This window comes from Zeus faber (assembly GCF_960531495.2).
Source record: "Zeus faber genome assembly, chromosome: 2".
In the NCBI taxonomy this organism is placed as follows: Eukaryota; Metazoa; Chordata; class Actinopteri; order Zeiformes; family Zeidae; genus Zeus; species Zeus faber.
In genome coordinates, this window is record NC_137189.1 from 5,825,664 (window position 1) to 5,853,279 (window position 27,616).

The 27,616-nt window shown below is 42.5% G+C and overlaps 1 protein-coding gene across 1 annotated transcript in view; it reads left to right on the forward strand.

Moving 5' to 3' along the window:
• The window catches only part of cep128 (centrosomal protein 128), a 106,305-nt gene extending 79,107 nt beyond the window's left edge, over nt 1-27,198 (forward strand). The window contains exons 22-25 of the mRNA XM_079996610.1: nt 22,278-22,355; nt 22,986-23,099; nt 24,980-25,088; nt 25,878-27,198. Of these exons, the coding sequence (XP_079852736.1) occupies nt 22,278-22,355; nt 22,986-23,099; nt 24,980-25,088; nt 25,878-25,963 (387 nt within the window). The 3' untranslated portion in view covers nt 25,964-27,198. The remainder of the gene's footprint in view (nt 1-22,277; nt 22,356-22,985; nt 23,100-24,979; nt 25,089-25,877) is intronic.
• Nucleotides 27,199-27,616: the final 418 nt, after the last annotated feature.

Consider the following 27,616-nt stretch of genomic DNA (forward strand, 5'->3'; position numbering starts at 1 on the left):
GATACAGATGCATTTTTAAACCAGTGAATGCTGTCCACTCTATCGTACATTTGAAGAAGTCAGCTTTTATGCAGAGAGAAAGTTGGGCATATTCCGAGTCTGGCCATTTGATTCGCTGTTGCCTAAAGTAACAGCTAGCAACTGTTAGCGTAACATAAATGTACAACGTGACTGACCAAATAAGGGCTTATCTCCATTATCCTATGACACACTTCGGAAAAAGCCGCATTACGTTGAGGGAAAAAAATCCTGTGTGAAGTCATTTTTTTACAATTCTAACTTTAAAACAAAAAAATCATCATGAATCAGATTTTGGAATAATTAAATACAAGGAGAGATTACATTTCACTTATGCATCATTTGTGTTGTCAATTTTTGTCATTATTTAGTGATAACCACTATGCAGATTAAGCAATGGTTATCACTAAATAATGACACAAAAATTCAAAACAAAAAAAAAATTCAACAAAAAATTATACACGCATCCAATAAGTAAGGGTAAATATAATTAGACACAAACATCTTCACTCTCAAAGTCTTGGTCATCATCATAGGCGGAGCCTGTGATCCAGGAAGAAAACTGTCAGTGGGAGGTCGGTGGGTGGCTGGGATCTTTGATAATCCTCTGTTGTCTGTTGTCCACTAATGCTCTGGGCTTCCCATACTACGTAGCGGTTATCATGAATAGAAGGTAGACTTCCTCAGTTCCTGGACTGAACACTGGGGATTTTTCTGTCCCAATGGCAACGGTTTGTCTTTAGACTAGTGTTCTCTGCCATCACTGTCTACTCTTCTGGAAGGTCGAGACTTTGTTGCGATGGGATGCGTGTACCCACATTGGTCCTTCTGCCAAGTTTACTGCTGCGGTGGTGAGGAGGACCTGGAACAGTCCCAGGAATCTGGCAGAGTTCGCTGGTCAAAGGTCGTGTAGTAGTCTTTCGAGTGGGATGGGTAAGGTTGCTTTGACCTGGGCGCATAGACTAAAACCCTGTGATTCCCGAACACTAAGGTTGAATAGCCGACTACAGTTTTAGCACCAAAAACAAATGCATGCACCTTAGAGTAACAACAGAATATTATCACAATGTCTAATATGTAAGGGATAATTTTCATAGAATTCCTAGATGCATTTCTCAAATGTTGCCTGAACGAAATCCCATCTTCACAATCCATTAATTATATTGAAAATAAAGAAAAATCGAAAAGTGATAAATACTAACTGGATAATCTGATCACCACTGGTTTACGTGATGTTATTCATCTGTCGTATTTATGAAGGGCGACAGACCTAATCACATTAGCCTCCCTGTCAGCACTTCATGCGGGGACAGTCCAGTCACACAAGTGATAGTCATCACTAGTGGCAGACAGGAAAACTCCATCGAGTTTGGTTTCAGCCATGGTTTTCGCTAGTTCATTTTTTTTATCGTTCCATTTGCTCCTTCCACAGCGTGTTCCTTCAGCGCTTGGTTAGTAAAGTAAGTACCATTATCCAAGCTTACCTTCACTGGGATAGCGATTACAAAAACATGTCAATTATCACTAAAAAATATTTTTTCCACGGCTGGGCGTCAGCTTGTTATGTCATGAGGTGTTCGAAAGGAACATTCACAATAGGATGGGAAGAGCTGCCGGTAGTAAACACCTGTCTCTGCATTGTTCTTAGCACACATTCTAACACATTGCATAGAACATTATACGCATAATACAACACATTATATTCATAAATCTGAGGTTTCGTAATGTTAACTTCATTCTCTCACCATCCCCCTTTTTTTACATATTGTTCTTAGCATATGTCAAACAAGCAAAGCGATGAAAAAACTGGCAGTGGGGATATGGCTTCCCCTGCGGGATCATACAGTACCAAATGTCTTTGCTGCAATAAACTTTGGCATTCCAGTTCCAACGACAGTTCAGTGCGGGATGTGCCAAGTAGTTTAGCAGGTCCTGGGAATCGGCGGCATGAGCAGATGAATAAATCATCGACATATTGTATTAATGTTCTGCCATTAATCAGTTTGAAATCAGATTTTTTTTTTATTATTCCGTAATGCGGCAGAGAACACTGCCGGAGGCTCCACATAACCCGAACAATAACTTAAGCAACTAGAGAGGGTAAGAAGAAGTGTGATTCACATCCCAATACATTTAAAAGTTTAGTGTTTAATACAATATTCCTAATTTGTTTAGACTAACTGGTGTTGATTAATAACATTTGATGCCGGAGGCACCAAGGCATGGTTGATCAATAACATTTGATCAACCATCCTTTATCTCATGGTCAATTTGTGTTTCCCTAAACTTGAATTAAGCTACATGCATTATCCAGGCATGCAAACTTGCCCCCATGGCCACATATGTGATTCGTGGAGATCTGATGAGAAAATATTTGGGGGGGGGGGGGCTTCAATCCATCTGTATGTAGATCTCTCAAAATGCGCAGGCGCGAAGTGGGCCCTGCTGTCACCGGGCTTCAAGAAAAACAACGAGGGCATGGACATAGAGATACAAGCTGTGTCCCATTTCAGAGGCTGCAGCCTTTTTGGCTGAATTTTAAGACCGAATGCGTCACACCGGCACGACGAAGTGCTGTCCCATTCCGGAGGCTGCTTCAAATGCGGTCTAGAAATGCAGCCTTGTTTTCCCCGATTTTAAAGCTTTAACATTTGAAGGTAACGTACGTTTCGTATTCCTGAAAAACATCAGATTAGTGACAGTCACCTTGCATCGAGAGGATGCTGGTTTGTTTTGTTGCCCGCTTCTCACCTGCGTGTTTGCGTGTCTGTTTTTGTATGTTTCTCGTCTCCCCAAACTTTTGGCTATCGCTACCTCAGTTTTGGCCCACTGCTGCAACTACCGAGGCTATTTATTTTTCTTTAATATTTATTTATTCTTCCACTGAAACTGGACCAACGGCTTGCCTTCTTGTCAGCTCCCAGCCCTGTCATGTCGCCGCTAGCCCTCCCTGCAAGCTAGCGCCGCTAGCCGAGATAGCCGCTCACCTGCTGAGATGGTGCTCCTAAAATACTCCGCATTGGAACTCAAGAATCTCTCCTATCACTCCACTCCTAACTGCCTCGCCGACATTAAATTCATTGGACTCCTGCGCCGCCCTTGCTTTGTCCAAGTCTGTTTACTCAAATTGCACTATTCCATCCATAATGTCGAAATCGGCGGAGGCAACGTCATCATAGCAAATCCCATGTGCACTCTATTCTATAGGCGCTGGTCTTTGTTAACAGGCTCGTTCCTCCCAACTGGCCTGCCTCGCCTTCCATAGTTAAAACTGCAACATTCGTGTTACAGAATGCACAATCTCTCAGCAATAAATCACTACTCATTTACGACATCATCATTGAATGGAAAATTGACTTTCTCTGTTTAAGAGAAACTTGGCAAGTTCAACAGGACTTTATTACACTCAACCAAGCCACCCCCCCTGGATATGTGTACATACAGAAGCCCCGCTCATAGTTCATGGTGTTGGGCTGGGTGTAATACACAGAGCAGACATCCTGATCAAAGAACTCTGTGCCAAACACCTCTTTTGAATGTGTTGCATTCTCCCTCACTGCACACCTCCAGGTTGTCCTCATTTATCGCCCCCCTAAAGCCTCCACCACCTTCATGTCTGAGCTGTCTGAACTGCTTACCTCTGTCTGTTCCATGTTCTAATCTACCCTTCTGCTCGGTGACTTCAACATCCACAAGGACTGAACCAGCTGTACGTTTGCCACGGATTTCCTGTCACTGTTGGACTATTTTAACATTACACAGCACGTTCAAGGTCCCACCCACGCCAATGGCCACAGGCTCGATCTAGTGTGCACCACTGGCACCTCTCCCTTCCATCTTCAGTGCCTGGACCAAGCTGTTTTTTTTGACCACCATGCTGTCCTGTTGACTGTTCCTGTCCCCCTAAAGGAATCGCCCCCTGCCCCCTGGTACACCTCTGAACTCCGCACCATACAGGCCAGTTGCCGTCAGCTGGAGAGGCTCTACAGAAGATCTGGCATCACTGTCCACCTTGAGGCATTCAAACAGCATGTGAGTTCCTACAAAGAAGCTCTCTCCAAAACCAAGCCCCAATAATACTCCACCGTCATGGCAATCAGCAAAACCACCCCAGAATGCTGTTCTCCACCATTAACTGGCTGCTCATTCCCCCTGATCCCCCTCAATCCCCTGACCCCTCTGACCGCTGCTCCATGTTCCAGGAGTTTTTCCAGGCCAAAGTGGACACCATCTACCAGAATCTCCAATCACCTTCCCTCCCACACACCCTAACCCCAGGGTGTTGCACCCCCAGCTGCCTGCCCTCCCTAGTGCTGTCTCTTCTCCTTCTCCCCTGTGGATGCGCCGCAAATTACTATGCTGGTCACCAAGTCCAAGACCTCCACCTGCTCTCTAGACCCCATAACCACAGCCCTGGTCAAGGCATGCCTACCCACCCTCTCCCCTGTCATGGTGGCCATCAGTAACACCACCCTGAAATCCAGCACGGTTCCCACCATCTTCAGAATGGCCTCAGTCACACTGATCCTAAAGAAGCCTGGTCTCGACCCTGACAACCCCAACCACTACTGCCCGATCTCCAACCTTCCGTTTCTAAGCAAAATCCTAGAACGAGAAGTTGCTGCCCAACTCCAACAGCACATGTCCAACCATGAGCTTCATGAACCCCTTCAATCTGGATTCAGAACTCACCACAGCACAGAGACAGCCCTCATTAAATCACTAACGACATCCTTATTGCTGCTGACGCAGGCTACATCAGTATCCTCATCCTCCTTGACCTCTTAGCTGCCTTCGACACAGTCTCCCACACTATCCTCCTCAACCGTCTATCCGGCTACCTTGGCCTCTCCGGTACAGCACTTTCCCTGTTCCAATTATATCTCACCAACAGGAAGCAGTTTGTCACTATCGGAGACTCCTGCCCCTCCCCTGGCCCTGTTGACCAAGGCGTGCCTCAAGCCTCTGTGCTTGGGCCAATCCTCACCATGTACGTGCTCCACCCTGGTCAGATCATACGCCACCACGGTCTATGCTTTCACACCTACGCCAATGACACCCAGTTATACCTCATCACAAAACCATCCACCCAGCTCCCCCCTCCCCCCTGTCTTCTGAACTGCCTCCACGACATCAAAGTCTGGATGTCATCAAACATGCTCAAACTCAACAATAACAAAACCAAACTCATCGTTGTGGCTCTCAAGGCACTGCTCAGGAAGGTTGGAGATCTGCTCCTGGTTGTTGATGGCTGCTCTATCTTCCCATCCCCTGAAGTACGCAACCTAGGCGTCATCTTCGATTGACCTTTGATTGATATGTTCAAAACTCTGCTGCTAGAGTTCTCACCCACACCCTCATTCCTCATTACTGGCTCCCTGTCAAATCCGGTATTTCCTACAAAACCCTACTACTAACCTACAAATCCCTCCACGCCCTTGCCCCACAGTACCTAACAGACCCCCTACACCCCGTCCCGGAAGCTGCAGTCCTCGGACATGGGTCTGCTCTCCACCCCCACGAGACTACGAACCTTTGGGGACAGAGCCTTCCGTGTGGCGGCCCCCGCCCTCTGGAACTCTCTCCCCACTGACATTCAAAATGCTCCATCTCTGGCCAAAAACCTCCTCAAAACCTACCTGTTCAACGAGGCCTACTGCCCCTGACCCTTTTTGGTTTATTTTATTTTTTTCCTGTTCTTTATTTATTTTGATTTATCTACCCTGTCTTGTTTTGTTTTTTTGTTTTTTTTTCTATTGTAAAGTGTCCTTGGGTTTGTGAAAGGTGCTATACTCTATAAATCCCAGTTATTATTATTATGTTGTGAAGTATTGGAGATTGGAGCAAGTTTAGTTCTAAAGTGCCCCAATCCTCCATGTAACGTAGAAAGTGATGATGACAATGTAAGTAAAAGTTTTTTTGATTAGTATAATTTCATTGTGTGCAATTAAAGTGACTCAACATCAACTTGGTGAGAGGGACCCTCTCCGTTGACACGGACCCTCAGGGTGAATTAGGCACATAGAATTTTGCGTAGGGCGCCATGGAGGTCAGGACCGGCTCTGTTGGCAACTGACCACTACGTCCACTGCACACTTAATTCACGCCACACAACTCAACAACATGCACTGAGTTGGCGGTGCCTGCCAGCAAGCACCCACATGATTTCCCGGAATTGTCTAGTTTAGCAATATTTTTATTGGAGAGTTTCAAGTTTGTAATTAGTTATGTATCTAGTGGGGCTGCCTTTTGCACTTAATAAATTCATAATTTGTACTGAATTTTGCACAGTCTTGTAATTCTTTTAACTTTTGATCAAGTCAACCCTAAAGTAATCCTAAAAGTGATCACATGAGCATTTAGTAATTTACTTTTCAAAAAGGAAACGCCCCCAGGGCATAACCCAGAACCCCCTAGTGCAGGGGTCTCAAACACACGGCCAGCGGGCCAATTGAGGCCCACGGGACGATATTTTGTGGCCCCCTACTTGACATCAAAGTTTAGTGTTAGTGCGGCCCGCGCGTTTTTCTCACACGCACCTTTTTGCCTAGTCGTTGCGCGAGTTGTTGCCCTGGGCGTTTTATTTTTTTTTTATCACTTATGGGCTACCATAGCTCAGGCTCGTGACAGCTTCCGGTGGTGTTTGTTGACAAGTTAGCCAACGCGTTAGTCATGTAACGGGTGTGGTTAGGACCCAATTGCAGCACAAAGACAGGCAGGGATATTTGGTAATGTCTTTCATTTGTAGAGCAGACTGAAGACAGGCAGGGAGCAGGCAGGATACATCGTCGGGGACAGGCAGGTTCGATAACGAGGAGTGCAGACAGAAGACAGGCGGAGTGGCAGGCAGAGTCGGTAGCAGGGAATCAGTCCGGAGAACGCTGGAGAGTCTGGTGCAAGCATCAAAGACAATCTAGCAATGGGTGACTGGTGAGAGAGGCATATATAGTCTTTAGATTGCAGATCTGGAACAGCTGTGTGCGCAGGTGAATAGAGTTGGGCTAATGGGACAGGTAAGGAGAGGGAGGGGAAAGTAGAAGAAGGCGGAGATCATGACAAGTCATTGGTTGAAATGTGATTCCGGAGTGACACCAAGTGGAAGGAAAATATATCCTGTCACCCAGTGCAAGGTACAGAGGACTTAGAAAGTGGGCGGACTCAACAAGAGTAATCGGTGACCTAATAAAGACAGCATAGTGTTGCAATAGGAAAAGCAAAAGAAGTTGTACTTTTGAAACGCTTTCTTTGTGGAATACTTGATGCGGCCCAGCTTCACCCAGACTCTACCTCCAGCGGCCCCCAGGATAAGTTGAGTTTGAGACCCCTGCCCTAGTGGGTCTGTGTGTTTCTCCGCTCACACATACTTCTCACCTTTTTCACCCCTCAACAGTTTGCATGCCTGATTATCTGTTTTGTTTTACACTGTTAATCTTACCTTTGGCCAGGGTGCCTTCAGCTATAAGGCACATAATTCTGCGGTCTGCATAAATAAATTGTTTGATTAGGCATTCCCAATATAGTTATGCACTTCTACTTAAAAAATACATTTAAAAAAACATCACAATAATACAGTTTTTACACCAAAATTTTCGGGAATACAAGTTTTTTGTAAACCCCCCAAAATTTGGCAATTGACGCCTTTCCCATTGCCAGGTGAGTACTATGCCTTCCTTTTTTTTTTCCTCAGGTGTGTCACGTTTGAAGTTACAAACACGCGGGAAAGGGTCATGTTATGGTTCCACCGTGATTGTGAACGAAACACTAGACGCAGCATGGAATACCCATGCCCGCACCGGCAGTGCCAGATGCCTGGCATGTGCACTGGTCCTTCGGTGGCAGGGAGCAGAGACGCTCCTCCGCTTGGGGCTGTGCTGGAAATCCCTCGGAGCCCGACAGGGAGCTAATGCCAGCAATACATTCAGATTGCGTGAGTCTTTTAGTCCGTTTTAATTGTCTGTTGCAGTAACATCATGGAATGGGAGTCCAGAGAGCCATTCTTCATCTTCCTCCTCTGTTTGTTTGCGGCACTTAAAAAACAAAACACTTCATGTTACATTGGTCGAGGAGAGGAGGTGCTTGCATTTGACAGCAGAACTTTTGTTCATTGGTCAGAAAATGTCCCATGTCATTTGACCTGATGACATTCTCTGCCTTTAGGAGTAGAGTGTCTCTCAGCAGGATACCAGGCAGGGAGGAAGGCTTTCCGGTCTCGGTGAATCCCTGGGGTGTTACTGTCCATGTGTGATGTGTGTGCAGTTATTTTACGGAGAAGAATGAAAGAGAAAGATCTTACCACAGTAATATGTCATAAATAATAATAACGCAGTAATCTATAACTCAACCTCTGAACATTGCTTCAAGAATCTCATCTATTGTGAGATATTTTTTTGAGATATTTTATAATATCTCACAGTAATTAAGATAGAACTGAACATAAAGTATCTACAGTAAGTTTAGCCAAGATTTTCCCATGTATATGCTTGCATGCATTTCATCACACAATAATTCCAATTTTACCTATTTAATGATTTTATTTGCAAATCAGTTAACTACAAATAGCAACACTATCAATAATTGACAATGATCTTTGAATGCTCGAAATGTTATGGTCTCATTCAAATGTAGATCAATTCTCCTTGATCAATTCTATTGTCGATCCTTCAGATATTTCCAATCATCTGTCACATGCAAACTGGTCAAAGGTTTTAAACTGCAGCCAAGTGGATTCCTGTTGAAATACTTTCAAGGCTGCGGGGATAAAACACTGAATACAATACACACAATACAAATTAATTAATTTAGTTGGTATTTCCAAATTAAAACTTCAAATTTGGCACGCGCAGATTAAAATCAATTTAAACGGTCAATGTGTTTCACATTTATTTAACAGTTTGAACTTTTAGCAAGTGAACGTACACATATTCCATTACCTCTCTAGTGCTCAAACAAAATAATTATCTGTCTTTGAATAAGGTAAATATGGATATACAGTATACAACCTAGCAAATTGCTTAGCAATTTCAAGTTGAGATTACTTCTTGTGAGAAAAATGCTGTCTGATTATACTTAAACAATTACCAGTTTTACTGAAAAAGTAACTTGTAAGGATTTGAACACGAACACTATCTCACACCACTATGATGTTGACTGATCAAAGTAAATTACAACTTGTCAGCACTGGGCAGCTCCTTCAGTGACAGGCTGCTTCACCCGCTGTGCGTGAAAGAGGGGTACTGTAGGTCCTTCCTTCCAGCTGCTGTCAGACTTAACAACCCCCACTGGTCCCAGTAGACCACACACAGCAAATTTGATCTACTTGTGCAATATCACTGTATAATGTATATCGTTCACTTATTTGTTAATTTACAATTACCAACTTACTAATGCTTCATGCTATTGTGCCACCCCATTGCTGCTGCAACACTGCAAATTTCCCCACTGTGGGATTAATAAAGGATCTAAACCAGCAAATCAATTTAACACAAGACCACAAAACAAAAAAATCAAACTTTATAAAGCAAACTAAAGCAGTTCGGCTGCTAATATGTATATGCATCACATCTGCATCACAAAATTATTTTAGTAAATAATTTTTCCAATTTAGATTGATCAATTTACTTTTATCAATTTAAAATGCTTTGCAAAGCAATCTATTAATAAAGCACTAAGACACTTCTGCTAGAAACTAAAACCTGCTACAATTTAACACAACTCTATGACCACTATCACAACTATCTCTCTGAACACAATCCAATAGTTCAAACTGTTAAATATCTGTCCATACAAACAATTACATAGACTACTGTCATTGACTGGCGCTTAAATTCAAATGGATCTTTATTTAGTCTGCTTCAACAAATACAAAACACAACACCACTGTAATCACACGGAGCACCATTTGACTATTACCTATTCCTGCAGCTTCCTCTGCTGAACCAGTATCTTACTCAAAATAACATTTACATTTTGGCTTTACATCAGATTGGCAGATGCATGAAATAAACTTGTGGCAATTTTTTTCTCATCTACTTCCGATAACCCTTCAATTTATCAAGTAACTTTTCAGTTCTGTCTTGCCCTGTTATAATTCCTGAAATCCATTGTAACCTGTGTTAAAGCTGCAAGATGTAACTTTTGGGATTTGGGGCCCCCACAGTTTCTGAGTGCAATTGCACTTTTACACCACTGTGGTAAAACTCGGTCAGGTGTTCGAAAATAATTTATTTTACCGGACAAATTTGAACCATACTGGTCACGTTTCAATAACAGTCTATATTACAAATGCAGGTATAATGTACACCTAGGTTACAGCGCCCCTTGCATGAATCTCGCGGCTTCAGGGAGCACTCAGTCCACAGCTCCCCCAGAGCCTCCCCCTCAGAGAGAGGGTGCAGGGAGGGACAGGGGCCCCTGCAACAGGTGTAGGTACCAGATGAGCTCGGCGTGGCAGATCTGCTCACAAGCGTGCGTCAGAGTTGAAACAAACCCTGTGGTGCAATAAAAGTGAGTGCCAGCACTCGCCGGCTAAGGCGTGGGTGCCCTGCATACCACTGGCCTGACTCATCGCCGCCGCAGAGAGATGGAGCGGCTAAGTTTTGTATGAGCATACCAGACATTTTGACCAGCAAGTTTATCATTCATTGTTTAATTTTTTTAAATACATTTTACCAGGCAATAAACAGTAAAGACGTAGTGCCGTACAGGGTAACACAGTTTTCCCGCGGTTTCGTAACTAAAAACACAAGTTACAAAATGCAAGAATAGGAGTTCGGGGAGTGGGTGGTAATGAAAGAGGTTCTCCATGTGACCTACCGCAGCAAAACCCACATTGTCGCGCATTTCTAAAATCGCCAGGAGCAGCCAAATAAGTTGAAAAAACCTTTCTAGAAGGAAAATTCGCTTTTTTCAAAACCAAGTTTGATCTATAAATAGTAGAAAATTGTTAAACCGTGGAGTTAAATATTCCCGTTAGATTACATGGGGAAACACAGTTCACTTCCGAGACGCTGAATTGCGCTGAACAACGTTGATTGATCGTTTCCCTGAAAGCGACCGTTAAGGTGAAGATTATTCCTCCATATTCCATGTGATGTGAAGTCACAATGTGAAACCGTTTTGATAGAGTTAAACCTTTAAATTGTACTACTTTTACACACACGCGGAGACATTATTGTGTAGGGGGAGTATACCAACGCATACCAACAAAGAAGTAATGCTGACGTCACTTCCGTAAACAAGATGGGGCTCCTTTGGTTTCACTTGTCAGTGAAAACTTTAATCTCCGTGTTGTTATGGATTACGAAGAACGGGTGGCAGATCTCAATCATATTGCGGAACTTAATCTGAGCAGTTGGATAGAACCAAGTCAGTGTCCGCAGTGCATACTAGACTTCATTTTTCCGCTCAGTTCTCAGACAGCGATGCTGAATCTGATACCAGCGTTATCCTGGACTTGGAGAACATCTCAAACAGTGGATTTCAACCTGAATGTGACGATGAAACTGAATATTTTCAAGAACCACCGGAGGAGACTGACGACATGCCCGTTGTTGTTACAACGGAAGAAGTTGATGAAGTGATGAAGTCTGTTGAGGTTGGTGATGCAGATTATGAACAGGTAGCAATGCACAACATTCAATGCACATTTATATATTAAATGACACGTCAAGGCTGATATACAGAGACTCATATTATTGATGGACTCAACATTTTGTTGTTTTGTCCGCACTTTTAAACTCCTAAATAATTCCACTTTTATGAAACATGAATATTCTTACTGTTAAAAAAAAAAAGCTTTTTTTTTTTTTTACATCAAAAGATGTGTCGATGACGCTGTTCAACATTCCCTCAAAACACAAGAGCAATGCAGAAATTGCCCCATTCAGCAGGGTGTCAAGTGGCTATGTGACAAGTAGCCATGCAGCTGTGTTGGTCCTCCAACCATTTCCATTCTTGGAGCTGTGTGAATGAAGCCAAGTGTGGGTAAAACTTTGAAGATGATTATCTCAGGAACACAGTTTGCCATACCCTTGTCATTAACAAGTCATAGCTTTAAAAATATTTGCTTGATTTGCACAAGTGACACCTTGTTTTGAAGCTCTGATTCTTCACTTCAAATGATGCGAAAACAAATAAAGTTCAAAAGCCACCAAATGTACTTAAAGTCTGCGGTGGGTCACATATTACAAGTCAGTGTACCATCAAAAGGATTCTGAAGCTGGTATTTTTAGGTGAAAAAGTTAGTGTTCCTTTTAACTCCCTGTTAACTTCCCATCTCTTCCTCTACATCTCATACTCTCATGTCTTTATACACGTAGCATCAGCTGTTATCTGAAACACGCTGTTACACACATACACAGGCTCCCCTTTCCATTACATACTGTACACACACACACACACAACAGAGTGCTTCACTGCAGAGATAGCAGGCTTTATTTATTTGTATTTTAACAATTCTTTATTTATTTCGACCTTGTTATTAATATGCAAGAAAAAAGTGATCCTCTGATCGCTGCAAAGTTGGCCAGTTTATCCATGGCCCTCTCTTCTACCGTTTTAACACCAAAATTTAACCAGCAAAAAATAGGCGATTGACGCCTTTCCCACTGCCAGGAGAAATGCCTGGCCTGTTTTTTTTGTTTTTTTTTCTTATGGTGCATCACATTTGACGTCACGCACACGCTGGGAAAAGAGGCATGTCATGGTTCCAGTGTGATTGGGAACTAAACAGTAGAGGAGACAGCAACTTATACAAACAATAACAACATAAAACAAACAAAAAAGTTGTTTGTGAACGACCCAACACTTCTGTAGAAGGATCCATGCTGCCGGTGCATGCACCGGTCCTTCAGCGGCGGGGAGTGGAGATGCTCCACCGGTTCGGAGACCGGCTTGGGGCAGTGCTAGAGTGGCTCGGAGCCCGGCGGGGGGCGTTGGGGTTCTCCACTGTGGTCCCCACGGAGCGATCGCCACACGCTAAACATTTAATAGTCCCTCATGTAGGACAAAAGTAATTAACTTCTGATTTTGGTTTTGGATTCTAAATCGGATATTAAATGATTGAATGATACACTGATATTCCTGTCTATTTATTTGCCAACATCCAGAACTTCAAAGTGCATTGAATCGCACCAGGAAAGGGGCCAAAATTAGCGTGTGTCGTGTTCTGTCTATTGCAGGGTCATTTGACCCGGGACTGAAACCCAGGTGTTACCTTTCCCACTGATGACAGATGCCGGATGTTAGCAGGTGTTGCAGTTTTTTGTGTTTTTTGCCTAGTGGGAAAGAGCTATATGTATCTCCTTGCCGCCGCAGCATGGCGAAGTTTACCATGGTGCTGACGGATTATTGCAAACTATTTTAAATATGTTTCTCTTGACCGATGCATTCCACGACCCTTCCTACTCTTGGCGCATGTAGGTGGTGACATGTCTCTCTGAGGGGTCGATTTTTAGCTTTCCCCACGATCTGTACCTGATTGATAATAAAAGCTTTTTCCAGGATCTTCCAGATCGATGCAATTTTTCAGTATGCCCTGACCTTTAATTTATCCGAGATCCCGTGTTGCCTCTGCTGGATTGGCTGGCACTTCCAGATGACGCTTTTTCGTTCAATTCGGCCCACGGGTGTCTTACAGGTGGTCCTAGACTGCCGTTGTGCACGCACCCTGAATGTGAAGAAGTTCAACAGAGGCAAGCAGAGAATCCCGTCATCGTCTTAAAATTGTTGGAGCATTTCCCTTTGCGTGGATGGTGCGGTAACCCTGCCTCGCTACAGGAAAGAAACAGAATAATAATAATAATAATACAGAGAGCGATATAGATTCACTGTGAAAGCAGTAAATGCTGTCCACTTTATCATACATTTAAAGAAGTCAGCTTTTATGCAGAGAGAAAGTTCCTGAGGCTAGCGTATTCTGAGACTAGCCATATCATTTGCATATCATTCAGTAACAGCTTACAACTATTTTTGCAGAGAGAAATGTTGCATGGTAGGGACCTATAAATATTTATACAAAGGTCCTTAGCTTTCAGGGAAGCTGTTCTTTTACATTCAGAAATTTTCACATGATATATCGGATAAATACAGGACTACTTCTTAATCAAACAATTAATGTTTATTTTTAATAACAGAGTTCTATAGTATAGTAAAAAGTTTGAGGTAGAAAAAACAGTTAAAGTAGGTTAAAACCCAAACACATCTGGGAAATGAAATGGACATTGCTATGAAAAGAGGAAGAAATTGACTGGGAGGGATTGTATGTAGATATATATATTATATCTACATACATATTTCCTACATATTCTAAACTGAATAATAAAATAAAGAGATTATCGCCGTGCCAAACCAACCAATCACTTCGCCATGGTTTGCCGGAGTTCCGGGACTCACCGTTCATCTTTTTCTGGATCACCGTATTGGCTCCGATGAGTCATTTGCCTTTGTTACCGGATCAGCTCGGGATTTTCGCAGGCTGTCTGGTCCGGAACGGCAAGAAGGGTCATGGACCTTTCCGTATTGTCGGGTCCTAGAACTGTGAAGTGCAGCCTGCATGCTCTGCAGGAGGTATTCCCAGCTTGGCCAGTAGTGGTTTGGTGGCGTGTCAGCGGCCTCGGGGATCTGGTGCGGTCATTCAATGCAGGTGAGGTGGCTTGTTTAAAAACAGTTATTCGAGCCGAAAAGAAGGGTCTTTAAACGGTGGTTCTTCAACCGGGTTTAATGAAAAGGAAGAAAAGCTTTCAAGGTACGATGCGTACCTGAGGGTCTGCGACGTGGTTTCGAAAAACAAAGAAAAGACAGGCAGCTTCCCACAGCGCCAAGTAACAAGTGAAAGTAAGTCCTTCAGGTAAACTACATGGTCGCGACAGAGCGAGATCCTTGGGAGCAAAGGAACTATCTAGTGGGTGCGTTCTGGGGTTTTTAATGGGGGTGGAACCAGAAGTGACTTCCTTCAATGGTCATTGGTTTGGGGGTTCGTGAGAATTCAATCAGACACTGATGTACCTTGACCTTGGAGTTCAGCTTGTACCTCTTTGGAACTTGTCCTTGGCTCTTTTTCTACCATTCGCACTATCCTTCCCATTGGTCGGGAATTCTCACGAGGCTTCCTGTTAGTTCGCTGTAGAGGTGGGCGTTTCTCTTCGTTTTGAGGCATTCGGAACCCTATTCTATGATCTGAATCTTACAACCTGTCCCTTTCAATCTCCGTATTACGTTCATGTTTGTCAAATTTATCTTGAAATAAAAGACAAAATCACACACGTAAATACATCTTTGGAATGCCATAATCTGACAACACATGCATGAATGAACCTTTGGAATGCAAGAACAAACACATACGAAAAATTTAGCTTTGGGACACAAGGAGAAAAATCGCATGCATCAATAACTCTCTTAACTGCACTGACAAAATTGCAAACAGAATGAATCTTTGAAATGCAAGAGGATGAAACTTGAACTTGCCAAAATCATGGTCTTACTGTGGGTGTCTGAGGGAGCAGAGCCTATTCTCTCTCAAAGCCCAGACAGCTTCTGTTACCGAAACAATAAAACACTATCTGTGCTGGAAAGTATACATTGAGTGTTTACACAAATGAGCTGGAAAAACACACATAATGAGTAAGACAGTTATGCCATTGTGGACAGAAATGTGCACACCCAGACTAGGAGGTGCAGAGGGTAATACAATCTTCTAGACCCCAGAGCACAGGCCTTATTATTAAAAATATGTGTTCCTTGGCATTTCGACAGAAAGCATTTTCTATCACAAAGAGCAACAAATAATCCAAACCTGGAAAAGACGACAGACACCCCAGCAGTCCCTGTTGTCACCATTATTAGCTGAGACGCACCCTCAAAGATGTTTCTCTAGGCCTCCCCCCTGTGCGTGTGTGCGTGCGTGCGTGCGCCGATGTTGGGCGTCCACGTGAATAAAAGTGGCCATCTGTAGCTGTGTGACGGCACTTGCCAGAGCTTGTGTGCAATTTATCAGCCTTTTCAGACCCAGATGAGCTTTTAATTATGAAGGATGAGAGAGAGAGAGAGAGAGAGAGAGAGAGAGAGAGAGAGAGAGAGAGAGAGAGAGAGAGAGAGAGAGAGAGAGAGAGAGAGAGAGAGAGAGAGAGAGAGAGAGAGAGAGAGAGAGAGAGAGAGAGAGAGAGCGAGAAGTGGTTAGATAAATGGAGAGAAGTGGGGGGTACGATGCAGGTATGAGCTGAGTGAGATGGAGGGACTTCCCCTCCATCACAGTACAAAGGGACTTCCCCTCCATTACAGTACAAACCATCAACAGATAACAGACGTGTTGAGCACACAGGGGGAATGGTGGAGAGACGGGGAAGCAAATACCTAACAGGTGCTTGTTTGAGTGGCACAAAAGAGGAAGCATAATTTATGCATCTTTAGCGCGCGCGCGCGCGCGCGTGCGTGTGTGTGTGTGTGTGTGTGTGTGTGTGTGTGTGTGTGTGTGTGTGTGTGTGAGTGAGTCTTTCTTTTTTTTCCCCTTCTTCTTGGCTTTGGCCCCTATAGATGATGATTGGTACCCGAGCCAACCGCCTATATGGCCTATGCTCAGGTCCAGTCTCGATTGCGGAACACCAAAATATTGCGACTATGTAATAATTGTGATGCTGTACCGCTTGGTATTTCATGACAGATCTGGGCCCCTCATTTACAGAGCTTCTCTGTTAGTAACACAATTTTTTTATTTTTTTATGGAGACGTGCTCCATCCAGAAGAAGAAGAACAAGAAGAATCTTTAATTATCACACAACACACCACATTACAACACATGCACACATGCTTTGGATGGTGGCCAGTGAAATGAAGCCTCTGCATTTAACCCATCCTGGCTTGTCCTTCCTCCGGGGGGGCAGCCAGGAGCAGTGGGCAGCATTCGTTGACGTGCCCGGGGACCAGGTGATGAGTGGCCATCGCTGGTCAGACGATGATGTGTGCATGTTTTTGGTGGGGGTCCTTACTGACGTTAGATGGAGGAAACCCCATGTGAGCACGGGGAGAACATGCAAACTCCACACAGAAAGGCTCCTATTTGGGAGATAACCCGCCCGGAGCATGGTGCCAACAGCGCCCCAGGCGGGAATCGAACCCAGGACATTCTTGCTGTGAGGCAGCACTGCAATGCAGTGCCACACCTTTCCCACCCAACATCTTTCAGTGTAATAAACATCTAGTGCAGCGGTGGGAAACCTCCGGCCTGCGGGCCTATAGCAGCACTCGGATCGTCCTCGCGTGGTATGTGTGATGTTGAAAAATAAGCCCGGTGTCTGAGTCCCCACAGCACCTTGAATTCTTTGCCAATTTTTGAAAACAGCCTAGACACACACACCTTCTGCTATCCCATTTTGCGTTTCATTGTGGGCATCTTTTTTTCTTACACATATACTCAACCAATGAACACGTAAGCTAACCAAGTGTCTTTTCTGTCTCAGCACAGTCGTTTTTTATGTTTTTGAAATGGTAAGATTTGATTGCTTTTATTCAAAACAACGTGATGATTGTAATTAAAGTTAATTTGTGCTTAGAGTGTAATTTTGGTTCTTTAAGTGGCTATTCTGAACGTGGGGTCTGTGGACCCTCAAGGGGTCCTTCAAGAGGTTCCAGGGGGTCCCCCAGTAAAATTATAAAACAGTTAAAACGTCACCATTATTTAATGTACAAGAGAATATACAATTATTACTGTTTTGATCATAGTTTCACTCTTATCTCCCTCACTTTAGTATACACAGGTATGGAATAATAAAAACCTTCCCCAATCTGGGACTAAATCTTATCAAATGGCCTAATATATATCACATTTAGGGTCCTTGATATGGGAAAAAAGTTGGGAATCACTGACATGGACAAACCTTGTTGGTACCCTTTGAAAAGTGACGAAATTAAAAGCAATTTTCTCATGTATACCTGCATGCCTTTGGTATGTCATAGAGTAAAGCAAAGAAACTGTGAAAATATCAAAATCCTTGCTAAAGAGATCAATTATATAATAAATGGCCTGGACAAATTTGTTGGTACCCTTTGACAAATTAGTTGGTACTCTTCGACGAAAAAAGAACCCACAATTTTCCCTGAAACTCACGAAAGTAATTGGCATCCATCATTGTTTATTCCATATTTAATAGAAATCAGACTTTGCTTTTGATTTCTGATTCAACTCAACATTTTACATAATAAAACAAATGAAAATGGCATGGACAAAAATGATGGGACCCTTAACCTAATTTTTTGGTGCACAACCTTTAGAGCCAATCACTGCCATCAAGCGATTTCTGTAGCTGTCAATGAGACTACTGCACCTGTCAACAGGTAGTTTGGTTCATTCTTCCTGAGCAAACTGCTCCAGCTGTCTCAGGTTTGAAGGGTGCCTTCTCCAGACTGTATGTTTCAGCTCTTTCCATAGATGATCAATAGGATTCAGATCAGGGCTCATAGAAGGCCACTTCAGGATAGTTCAATGTTTTGTTCTTATTCATTTTTGGTGCTTTTAGCTGTGTGTTTTTGGTCATTATCCTGTTGGAGAACCCATGACCTGCGACTGAGACAGAGCTTTCGGATAGTGACGGATAGTGCAATCAGACACTGATGTGCCTTGACCTTGGAGTTCAGCTTGTACCTCTTTGGAAGTTGTCCTTGTCTCTTTTTCTACCATTCGCACTAACCTTCTGTTCAATCTGGGGTTGATATTCCTCTTGTGGCCACATCCAGGGAGGTTGGCTGCACTTAATAATATTTGCAACTGTAGTGACAGGAACATCCAGCTGCTTGGAGATGGTCTTATACCTTTAACATGCTTGTCTATAATTTCCTTTCTGATCTCCTCAGACATTACATTACATTACATTACATTTAGTAGACGCTTTTATCCAAAGCGACTTACAATTGTTCAAACACCGACGGACGCAGCCATCAGGAGCAATTAGGGGTTAAGTGTCTTGCTCAAGGACACTACAGCATGCTAGCAGGAGGAGCCTGGGATCAAACCAGCAACCTTTAGATCACTAGACCACCAGCTCCACCTCCTGAGCCACCATCCCCACAGCTCCCTCCTTTGCGTTCTCTGGTCCATGTTCAGTGTGGTGCACACAATGATACCAATCAGCAGAGTGATTACTTTTCTCCATTTAAATAAGCTGACTGATTATAAGATTGAAGACATGTGTTATACCAATTAAAGAAAACAGTTAGTTTGAAATATCACTATAATCCAGTGGCGGGCTGTGAATTTTACACCTAGGCCTTCAGTGGCGTCCTACCTAAATCAATCCACCTCTTGATACCATCATTATGACACCATGCTTACAGACGCCATCAATATTATACAGAAACGCAGTAGAACAGGAAGTTGCATCACAGACAGGTATTTTATATAGCAAGAATGAATGCCATTATTAAAGGAAGTAACCTAATTAACACAATTTAACAGGTTTTCTTTCACTGCAGTCAGAGCTGCCCCACATACATATATAGCAGAAGCATTAATATTAACCTGACATGATGACAAAATGACAAAAATATAGCTTTGAGGCCCCTTGAGTCAGTATTAAATTGAGTTTATGTGCATAGCAGTGTACGAATAAGGCCTTAACTTTAGCCTGCACTCCATTTAGTTCAGATGACATGACAGGTGCGCCATCCTAACATTGTGCCACAACTTTATCCAGACATTCATTTTCCTCCAAGAAACGAACAATAAGAGCAGCAATGTCATCGGTTCTTTTGCCACGAGTAACATCTTCAAATTTTATAAAGCGCTCCTTAATGCAACACAGTCAATTAATTCTATTATATAATTATAGAACCCAGAATCGCGATTGTGGCGCCTCCCCTTGCGGCTGCCTGCGCGAGCACCTTGTGTCGATTACGCACATTTTGGTATTTTTTAGTATTTTTAGAGCTTATAGAGCTTATTGTGCGTAATCACCGGGTGTCATGACATTTGACTGCATATATGTATGATCGTATGTATATGTATGTGACAAATAATTTCTTGAACTTGAACTTGAACTTGATACCTGTGTCCGTCACATAACGCAGGACGAGTGCGAGCTGCGCTGCATTACTCAGGTCTGTCATCTCGTCCACCATAACAGCGACAAAGGGTGCTTTATTAGGGTGCCTTTTTATCTCTTCTCCCATCACTTCAGTAATGGCATACATCAGGTCGTTTTGTATTTTGCCTGACGTCCCACAAAACACTTTGTTGGTGGACAGGTGATAATGTAAGTCGCTGTTGTTCTCAGCAAGAAAAGAAAGAAGCTCCAAATAGTTCCCTCTATTTGTGGATCCAGCGCTTTCATCATGTCCCCGAAATGAAAGTTCTTGTTTGCCCAAAAATATGACACAATCGATCCGTCTTTTTAATATTTCCCTATTTTTATTCACCTTTTCGTTATGGAGTTCCGTTTCCTGGCGTGCTTGTTCATTGAGCTGCTGGTCCACTCGGGTTTCCCCGAACGTTTTCAAAAGCACCGTCACTTGTAAGTGTCTGGCCGTGCTTTGGTGTCTCGTTGCTGCCTTGGTTAGACAACTCAAGTTTGCAAACCCAATGTGGCTCCAAACACCAAGTCGATCCGTTGCAAATAACAGACATTCCCAGCAATACAATCTGATTGTATTGCGTTGCCATTGATTTTAAGTTACAAGCGTCCGCACTGTTGATTCTGAGGGCCTCAAGGAAGATTTCTTTGACATGGCAACACATGATGGATGAAATATGATTGGATAAAAGCTCTAACATGAACATACATTACTGGAAGCGGCGTAAACAAGAGAAAAGCTTTGAAATGAAGATAATAAACATTTGGGAATAATTAAATTAAGAGAATAGACATTTGGGAGTAATTTAATACAGTAATTATTCAAGAAAATAAATATATTTAAATGCAAGTCAGTGATTCTGAGTGTTTATGCCAGCAGAGAATGCCTTGCTGACCCTGATGGCCCACCACTGCTATAATCCGATTATTTATAATCCTTTCTAAGTGGTACCAACAAATCTTCCAGGCCGTTTTTGAATATTGATCTCTTTAGTAATATGTATTTAATTAATTAATTAAATCTAAATAATTAAATTTCTTTGCTTTACTTACATTTTACATACCAAAGGCATGCAGGTATACATGAGAAAATTGCTTTTAATTTCATCACTTTTCAAGAGGAATGAAGCATTGTTTCAATGAGCTGTAAGGGTACCAACAAATGTGTCCAAGTCTGTATTTCTTAGGACTTCTACATCAATAAGTTATTCTTTGTTTATAGAGCGGTGTAAGCTAGTTCACTCTAGACCGTTGATGGGGTTAAGACTTAAGTTGTCTATTAAGTTAAGCTGTCTATTGCCACTTTCTGCTGACGGGCGAGCTAAGCCAATCACTGTCCGACTGTTCGTAACTTCCTAAATCAACTAAACCCCAGCTAGCAAAAAGCTGTCAATATAACTTAAGACTATTGAAAGGTGGAATTGACCTGGGCACTATTTACAGGCTGTGAGCAAAACAAAGAAGAAGGGGGGGTGCACAGAAACAAACATTAAGCGTCTAATGCTCTACATTGATCCCTTGCAATCTGCGCAGTTTGCTCGGCCAATTCAACATAAATCAGCTGTCGCGAGACAGACCGATAAGGGCAAAAAAAAACAACAACTGTGGAACACCATCAACTCACATAATTCTGCTCACTGTAACAGTAATGTTGCATTGAAGCCACCAACACCACATGCACAAAACACACTCTCATCTGGGGATCGCTTGTCAGCGGGTTTTACTTGTAAATCAGTGCGCTGCTTAGTGGAGCGATCATTTTGATGCCTGCTAACAGCAAGTGCTTTCAGGGCTTAAGCATGTCCAATGAAAAGGAGGCAGGAAGGGTTTTGAATAGTGGATAGGTAGATGAATGAAATGGTGTGATCACTTATTGAAGGGTTAAGCGCCATGTGGCCTGCCAAAAAGAAAAACAACTTTCCAATTAACACGTCTTGTCAATTAGACTCAAGCAGGAAATCATGCCGAGGTGTTAAAGCACACGGTCTTGTGAGGTCAGCACTTCTATGGCTTGTTGTTTGTGTCCTGTTGGCGTTTAATCTATATCTGTCCATTCATTGCTCTGTTTTTAAGGTGTTTTGGGTTTGCATGAACTCCAATGGCTGTGTGTGTGTGTGTGTGTGTGTGTGTGTGCGTGTGCGTGCGTGCGTGCGTGCGTGTGTGGGCGCGCGTGCGTGCGTGTGTGTGTCCCCGTCCCCTCCGCAGGGCACACGAGAGGCCTTGGACCACCTGGAGTCCATGCCAGACAAATCGTGTCTCATGGACAACTTTAAGGACCTGGAGGTGAGCATGTGGCCTGCACTGCAATGGGTAGTATATCACCACTAGAGGGAGCACCAGTCTATCATAACTTCCCAAGTCCTTTATACTTGAGTTGGGGAGATTTCAAATTTGACATCTATCATATGACAAATATTTATTATTCCCAAAATAAAGGTTGCAGCTGTAGAACTTTCCATTTGCGATAAAATATTACCAACCTCTTGGGAACAAAAATTCAACAAGAAACCACATCTTTGCGTCACCTGCTATGTTTTCACAAACATGGCAGAAAACGCCAGATGCAGAAAACGCCTAAATGAATGATTGAATGTCTGGTGTCTATCAACAGCTTTTTAAAATCCCTGTCTTAACACAGTCATGAAATAAAAACCTATTTTACCATTGTAATATGATATGATTTGAACACATTACAATTTTTTATCCTGAAGTAGAGGCTTTACTTGTCCTAAAATGTATGCTTTAACATACAGTGCTTCATAATAATCTCATGTATTGTATTATCTGCTCATAAATTGGGGCAGAACCCAATGCGTTACAAATGGCCTGAGTCGGGTTTTGAGTAAATTACGGTCCATTCCATTTTCGAGGCTGCTTCGGTTGGTTTACCCGACCTCCATTTTGTGGGATTAGGAGTCACAGAGGCAGAGAGAGGCAGTGCAGCGGCGCTACACGCAAAAAAATGAGATCGTCCAGGATCTGCAGCATCGGCTAGATGAGTCCAGACGCAGAATGGAAGAGTATAGGGTGCGTAACACACACAATCACACAAATGCAAATCCACTGATTTGTGCTCTAGAAAAATGAGCTTTGTAATGTTATGCGAGTGCCAGTATCCCCAAACATCATCCCACACTCCTTCTATTTTAGTCTCTAATTGTGCTGCTTTTTATTCAAAAAGCAGCACATTGGATATGGATAGCCTCGCTCTCGGTGCGTCGGGCTCGCCTACACCGGTGCCAGCGTGTCTGCTCTCAACAACTGCTGTTATGGCACTCAATTTGCAACTTGTCTGAATAAATGATTTTTCTTAGTGTGTATGTGTGCTTTCTGTTAATGCATGATGTAATAGGGCGGGAGTGGGAGAAACTCAACTCAAGCGCAGGAACAAATGTTCACGAGCACAGAATAAATATTACTAGGCTCTGTTAAATCAACGCCTTCATCTTCTCACTCTTCTCGCCCTCAGCCGAGGGAGCCATCAAGACATCATTGTTGACAGCAGATTGCCATCGGTGCTTTGTAAGAGCCCCTAAACAGCCGCACAGTTGCTTTTTAAATGGTTTTAATCTGCTATATTAGTCCGTTGGTTTGCCAAATGACTCCCATGTTAAGCGATAAGTGGGAACTACATTAGCTTAATGGCTGCCACCCACCCAGGGTTCGTTTAAAGGAAAAGGATAGATGGATGTCTTTACCAAGCTGTCATCTTGGTCTCTGAGCAACACCATAAATCCAGCACTCTGTTCCTTTGCTGAATATTAACAGGCAGGTTTCTATGGAAAGCATCATTTGTCTCCCTGCTTGTTGTGAGCTCAAATATCATGTCAAAGAAGTGGATTAAAGACATTAGTGATTATCACTTGGACTTGGACACAAACTGGGCTCTGTGGTTGGCGCATGCTCACCAAAACTAGACGGTTGAAGACTGGAAAAAATGTGGCCTGGTCTGATGAATCTCCATTTCTGCTGAGACACACAGATGGTAGCGTCAGAATTTGACACCAACAGCATGAATCCATGAACCCAACCTGCCTTGTGTCAAGAGTCCAGGCTGGTGGCGGTGGTGTAATGGTGTGGGGAATTTAACGTTAATAGCATTCAATCATCACTTAAATGCCACAGCCTATTTGAGTGTTGTTGCTGACCATGTGCATCCCTTCATGACCACAATTGACCATCCTCTTATACCTACTTCCAGCATCATAATGCTCCATGTCACAAAGCAAAAGTCGTCTTAAACTGGTTTCATGAACATGACAATGAGTTCAATGTGCTTCAGTTTCCTTCCAAGTCACTGGATCTGGATCCCATAGAACACCTTTGGGATGTGTTCACTTGATGCAATCATGTCAACATGGACCAGAATCTCAAAGGAATGATTCCAACATCTTGTGGAATCCATGCCAAGAAGAATTGAGGCTGTTCTGAGAGCAAAGGGAAGCCCCACCCAGTATTAGAATAGTGTTCCTAATAAAGTGCTCAGTGAGGGTAAACTGTATATTCAACCTTAATTATGATGGTGGTTTTTTTTTTTTGTTTTTTTTAATGAGTTTGAACCTTTTGTCTTCAAGGTTTAAGTTTAATCGTAAACCACAGGGTAGTTTATCACAGCCAGAGCATCGTCAACAAAGGGGAACTTGCCATAAAATTAAAAAAAGTTTGGGTAAACCAACAATATTTGAGTTTATTCATTTTTCATTTTATTTTAACACCCAAGCAGAGTAGTTATTGTGTCAAAAAGTAGTTTTTCACTTGACCATGAGATGTGTCTGATGTGGTTGATATTTTCATCGGCGTTCTCTGGAGCAATACTGCAATGACTCAATGTCAACTTGATGTGATAATGATGGAGCGTTTAGCATGCAGAATGTTTGTTTTGAGTCAGCTGGTCGTCTGTCTCCCAGGATGAGAAGCTGGATGCCACCTCCAAGAGCCAGAGACTGGCGGCCTTTTCCTCCTCCATCAGAGGAACCAGCGGCACGGCGAGCGGCTTGCTTGGAGCCCACATACTCTGTGCGTATACGTATTCGAATTAAAAGAAAAATCCACAATTATGGCAAGAAATGAAGATTTTATTTTATTTATTTTTTTTAAGATGCTGTAAAACATTAATATTTGGTCCAGAATATTTGGTGGGGGGGGGGGGGTGTTAGACTTACAGTATAAGAACTTTTACATTTATCTAACACACTCTTGCTGACTAAATTGTATTAAAAGCTAGCTGGAAAAATATAGGTAAAATATAAGAAAAACGAGTCCTGTGTCTGTATACAAACATATTTTTTAACATTGATTAGAAGCTGTTGTCTTTCTGTTACACTTTATATTGGAAATTGTTAGTTCTCTTTATGTATTTATGTATGTGCTGCATGTGAACAGGTCTCCCTTGTTCAAGAAAAGACATGACAATATATTAACAACATACAGTACATAAACCCAAAAATGGTCTTGCTTTTGAGAAAAAGTGATCAAAGCAGTGAATGTGTTTGTGTCTTAGCGCCAGCTTTTTATGTTCACAAGCAGTTGAACAGAGCAGCTTGCTGGCATCTGGCGGGTATTAAGCAACCAATTAATGTGGCTTTACTTTTCAACTTGTAAAAATGATGTTGGCGAGAGACAACAATGGCTTATTTAGGATTATTGTTCATTTGCTGTTACGGTAAACAATGTTTGTTTTGAATGGTAGTTCAAATAACAGATATTAATTAACAATGTGCTCATTTTTCTCTGATCAGCTGGTAATGTAATTCCCATCTATTAGAGCCTGATTGATCTCTCTCTCTCTCTCTCTCTCTCTCTCAGCGCCTTACAAACGCCTGACCAGCACAGATCTAGATGTCTGTCCCATCAACGGTGCTAAGACCTTTAAGGACCCTCATGTCAAGTGAGACTTCAAGTCCAGCTTGCCTTTTTTTTAATTTTTATATATATATTTTTTGCTCATTCAAAACAGAATGAAAATAACTCCAAATTCACCAAAAGGCCCTTTGCACTCACCAAATCCTGCCCGACTACCTCGATAAGGCAAACACTGAAGGTGCTTTGGTTCAAAAGGGTTAAAACCATGAAGTGTTTTTCTCTTGCTCTTTGAAGAGGATGTATACATGATGCCACTGTGAAGGTGGAGGCTTTGTAACGTTCAACATTTTTTTTTCTAAATAGGTCATTAAAGGGATACTAAAGGAATTTAAGGGCTGCATGCTAATTGTAAGCTCAGTGCAAGGCAGAAGAGGGAAGCAACTAGCCTTGCCCCCCGTGAAGTTCGGGAAATACACCTTCCAGCTGTGATTCCAAGTAAATATCAGCAGTGAGGCTGCCTGTGAATGTCAACAGGTCACTGAAGTGCAGAAGTAACAGAGCTAGCATGCAGCCGGTCAGTGTCTGTACTGGACAAACATGGGTGAAGTTGTTGTTGACCTTCCCGTCTGAGTATGGGTGTCCCTTTAGCGTGAATGTATTTAATAGAATGAAATGGCTGTGAATGAAAATGTTACTTAGGTTGAAGGTAAATGGTGCAAGAGCTCATTTTAATTGTGTTTAGATATTTAAATTAAACACATGTTACATAATTAAAACATTTAACAAAACAATACTTTTACCACTGTTGCAGTTAAACCAACGTTTTGCCTTCTTACCTGTTGCTTGATATTACCTGATTTGATAATGTGCTAATGTGAGTAATGCGATCAGTGGCCCGCCCTCCGCCATTGTTTGTTGTTTTCCGTCCAAGCCTGTTGTCTAGAGTCGTCCTGAAGATGTCTTGCAATGCATGATGGGATATTGTTGATAGCGTAGTGTGCTGTGTTTGCATACTGCCATATTTAACCAGATATAGAACTGTACGTCATACTGATACTTTTCATATAATGTGTCCGGTCGAGGTGCCTTTTTAACTTCGTACTGTATCCACCTCATTGTCATCACATTACTGTGTCAAACATTTGTTACGGTTTTAATTCTTTTCTCAAGGCTAGAACATTTTTCTATTTGTTGGTGTAGGTTCATTTTTCATGATGTGTCTTTAGTTTTTCACAGTATTTGAAAAAAAAAAAAAAATGTACAAATATATATATTTTTTCTATAACATTTAGAGAGACTATATGCTTTGCAAATAAATGTCTATGCAGCCAAATGATGGTTTCAGAAGAGAGCCCCTTTATTTCTAAATGCCATGTTTGCTTCGCTGAAGGGACTTGAAGGACCATTCAGGTGTCGAGGTGAGTTATCACGTTTACTACTCACATTTTATATTACTGACCGTTCTCTTGAAGATAGCTTACGTTATTTATTCCTCATATTGCCTTTATTTCCAAGTTTTGGAAAATGAGCTCCTGGTCTGGCTGACAACTACTCTATGATGTGCTTTGGTCCAGGGTGTTTAATGTGGCCGTATTTGGTTTTCACGTACACCACATTGTTTGAATTATCCCTTCAATGCACTACCTCCTCTTAAGTCCTCCTTCAGTGGGGAGAACACACGAGTGTCTTTACTTTTCCGCATTCAAACTTCAGAGGCACCAACAGTATTCTTGCTGTGCCAA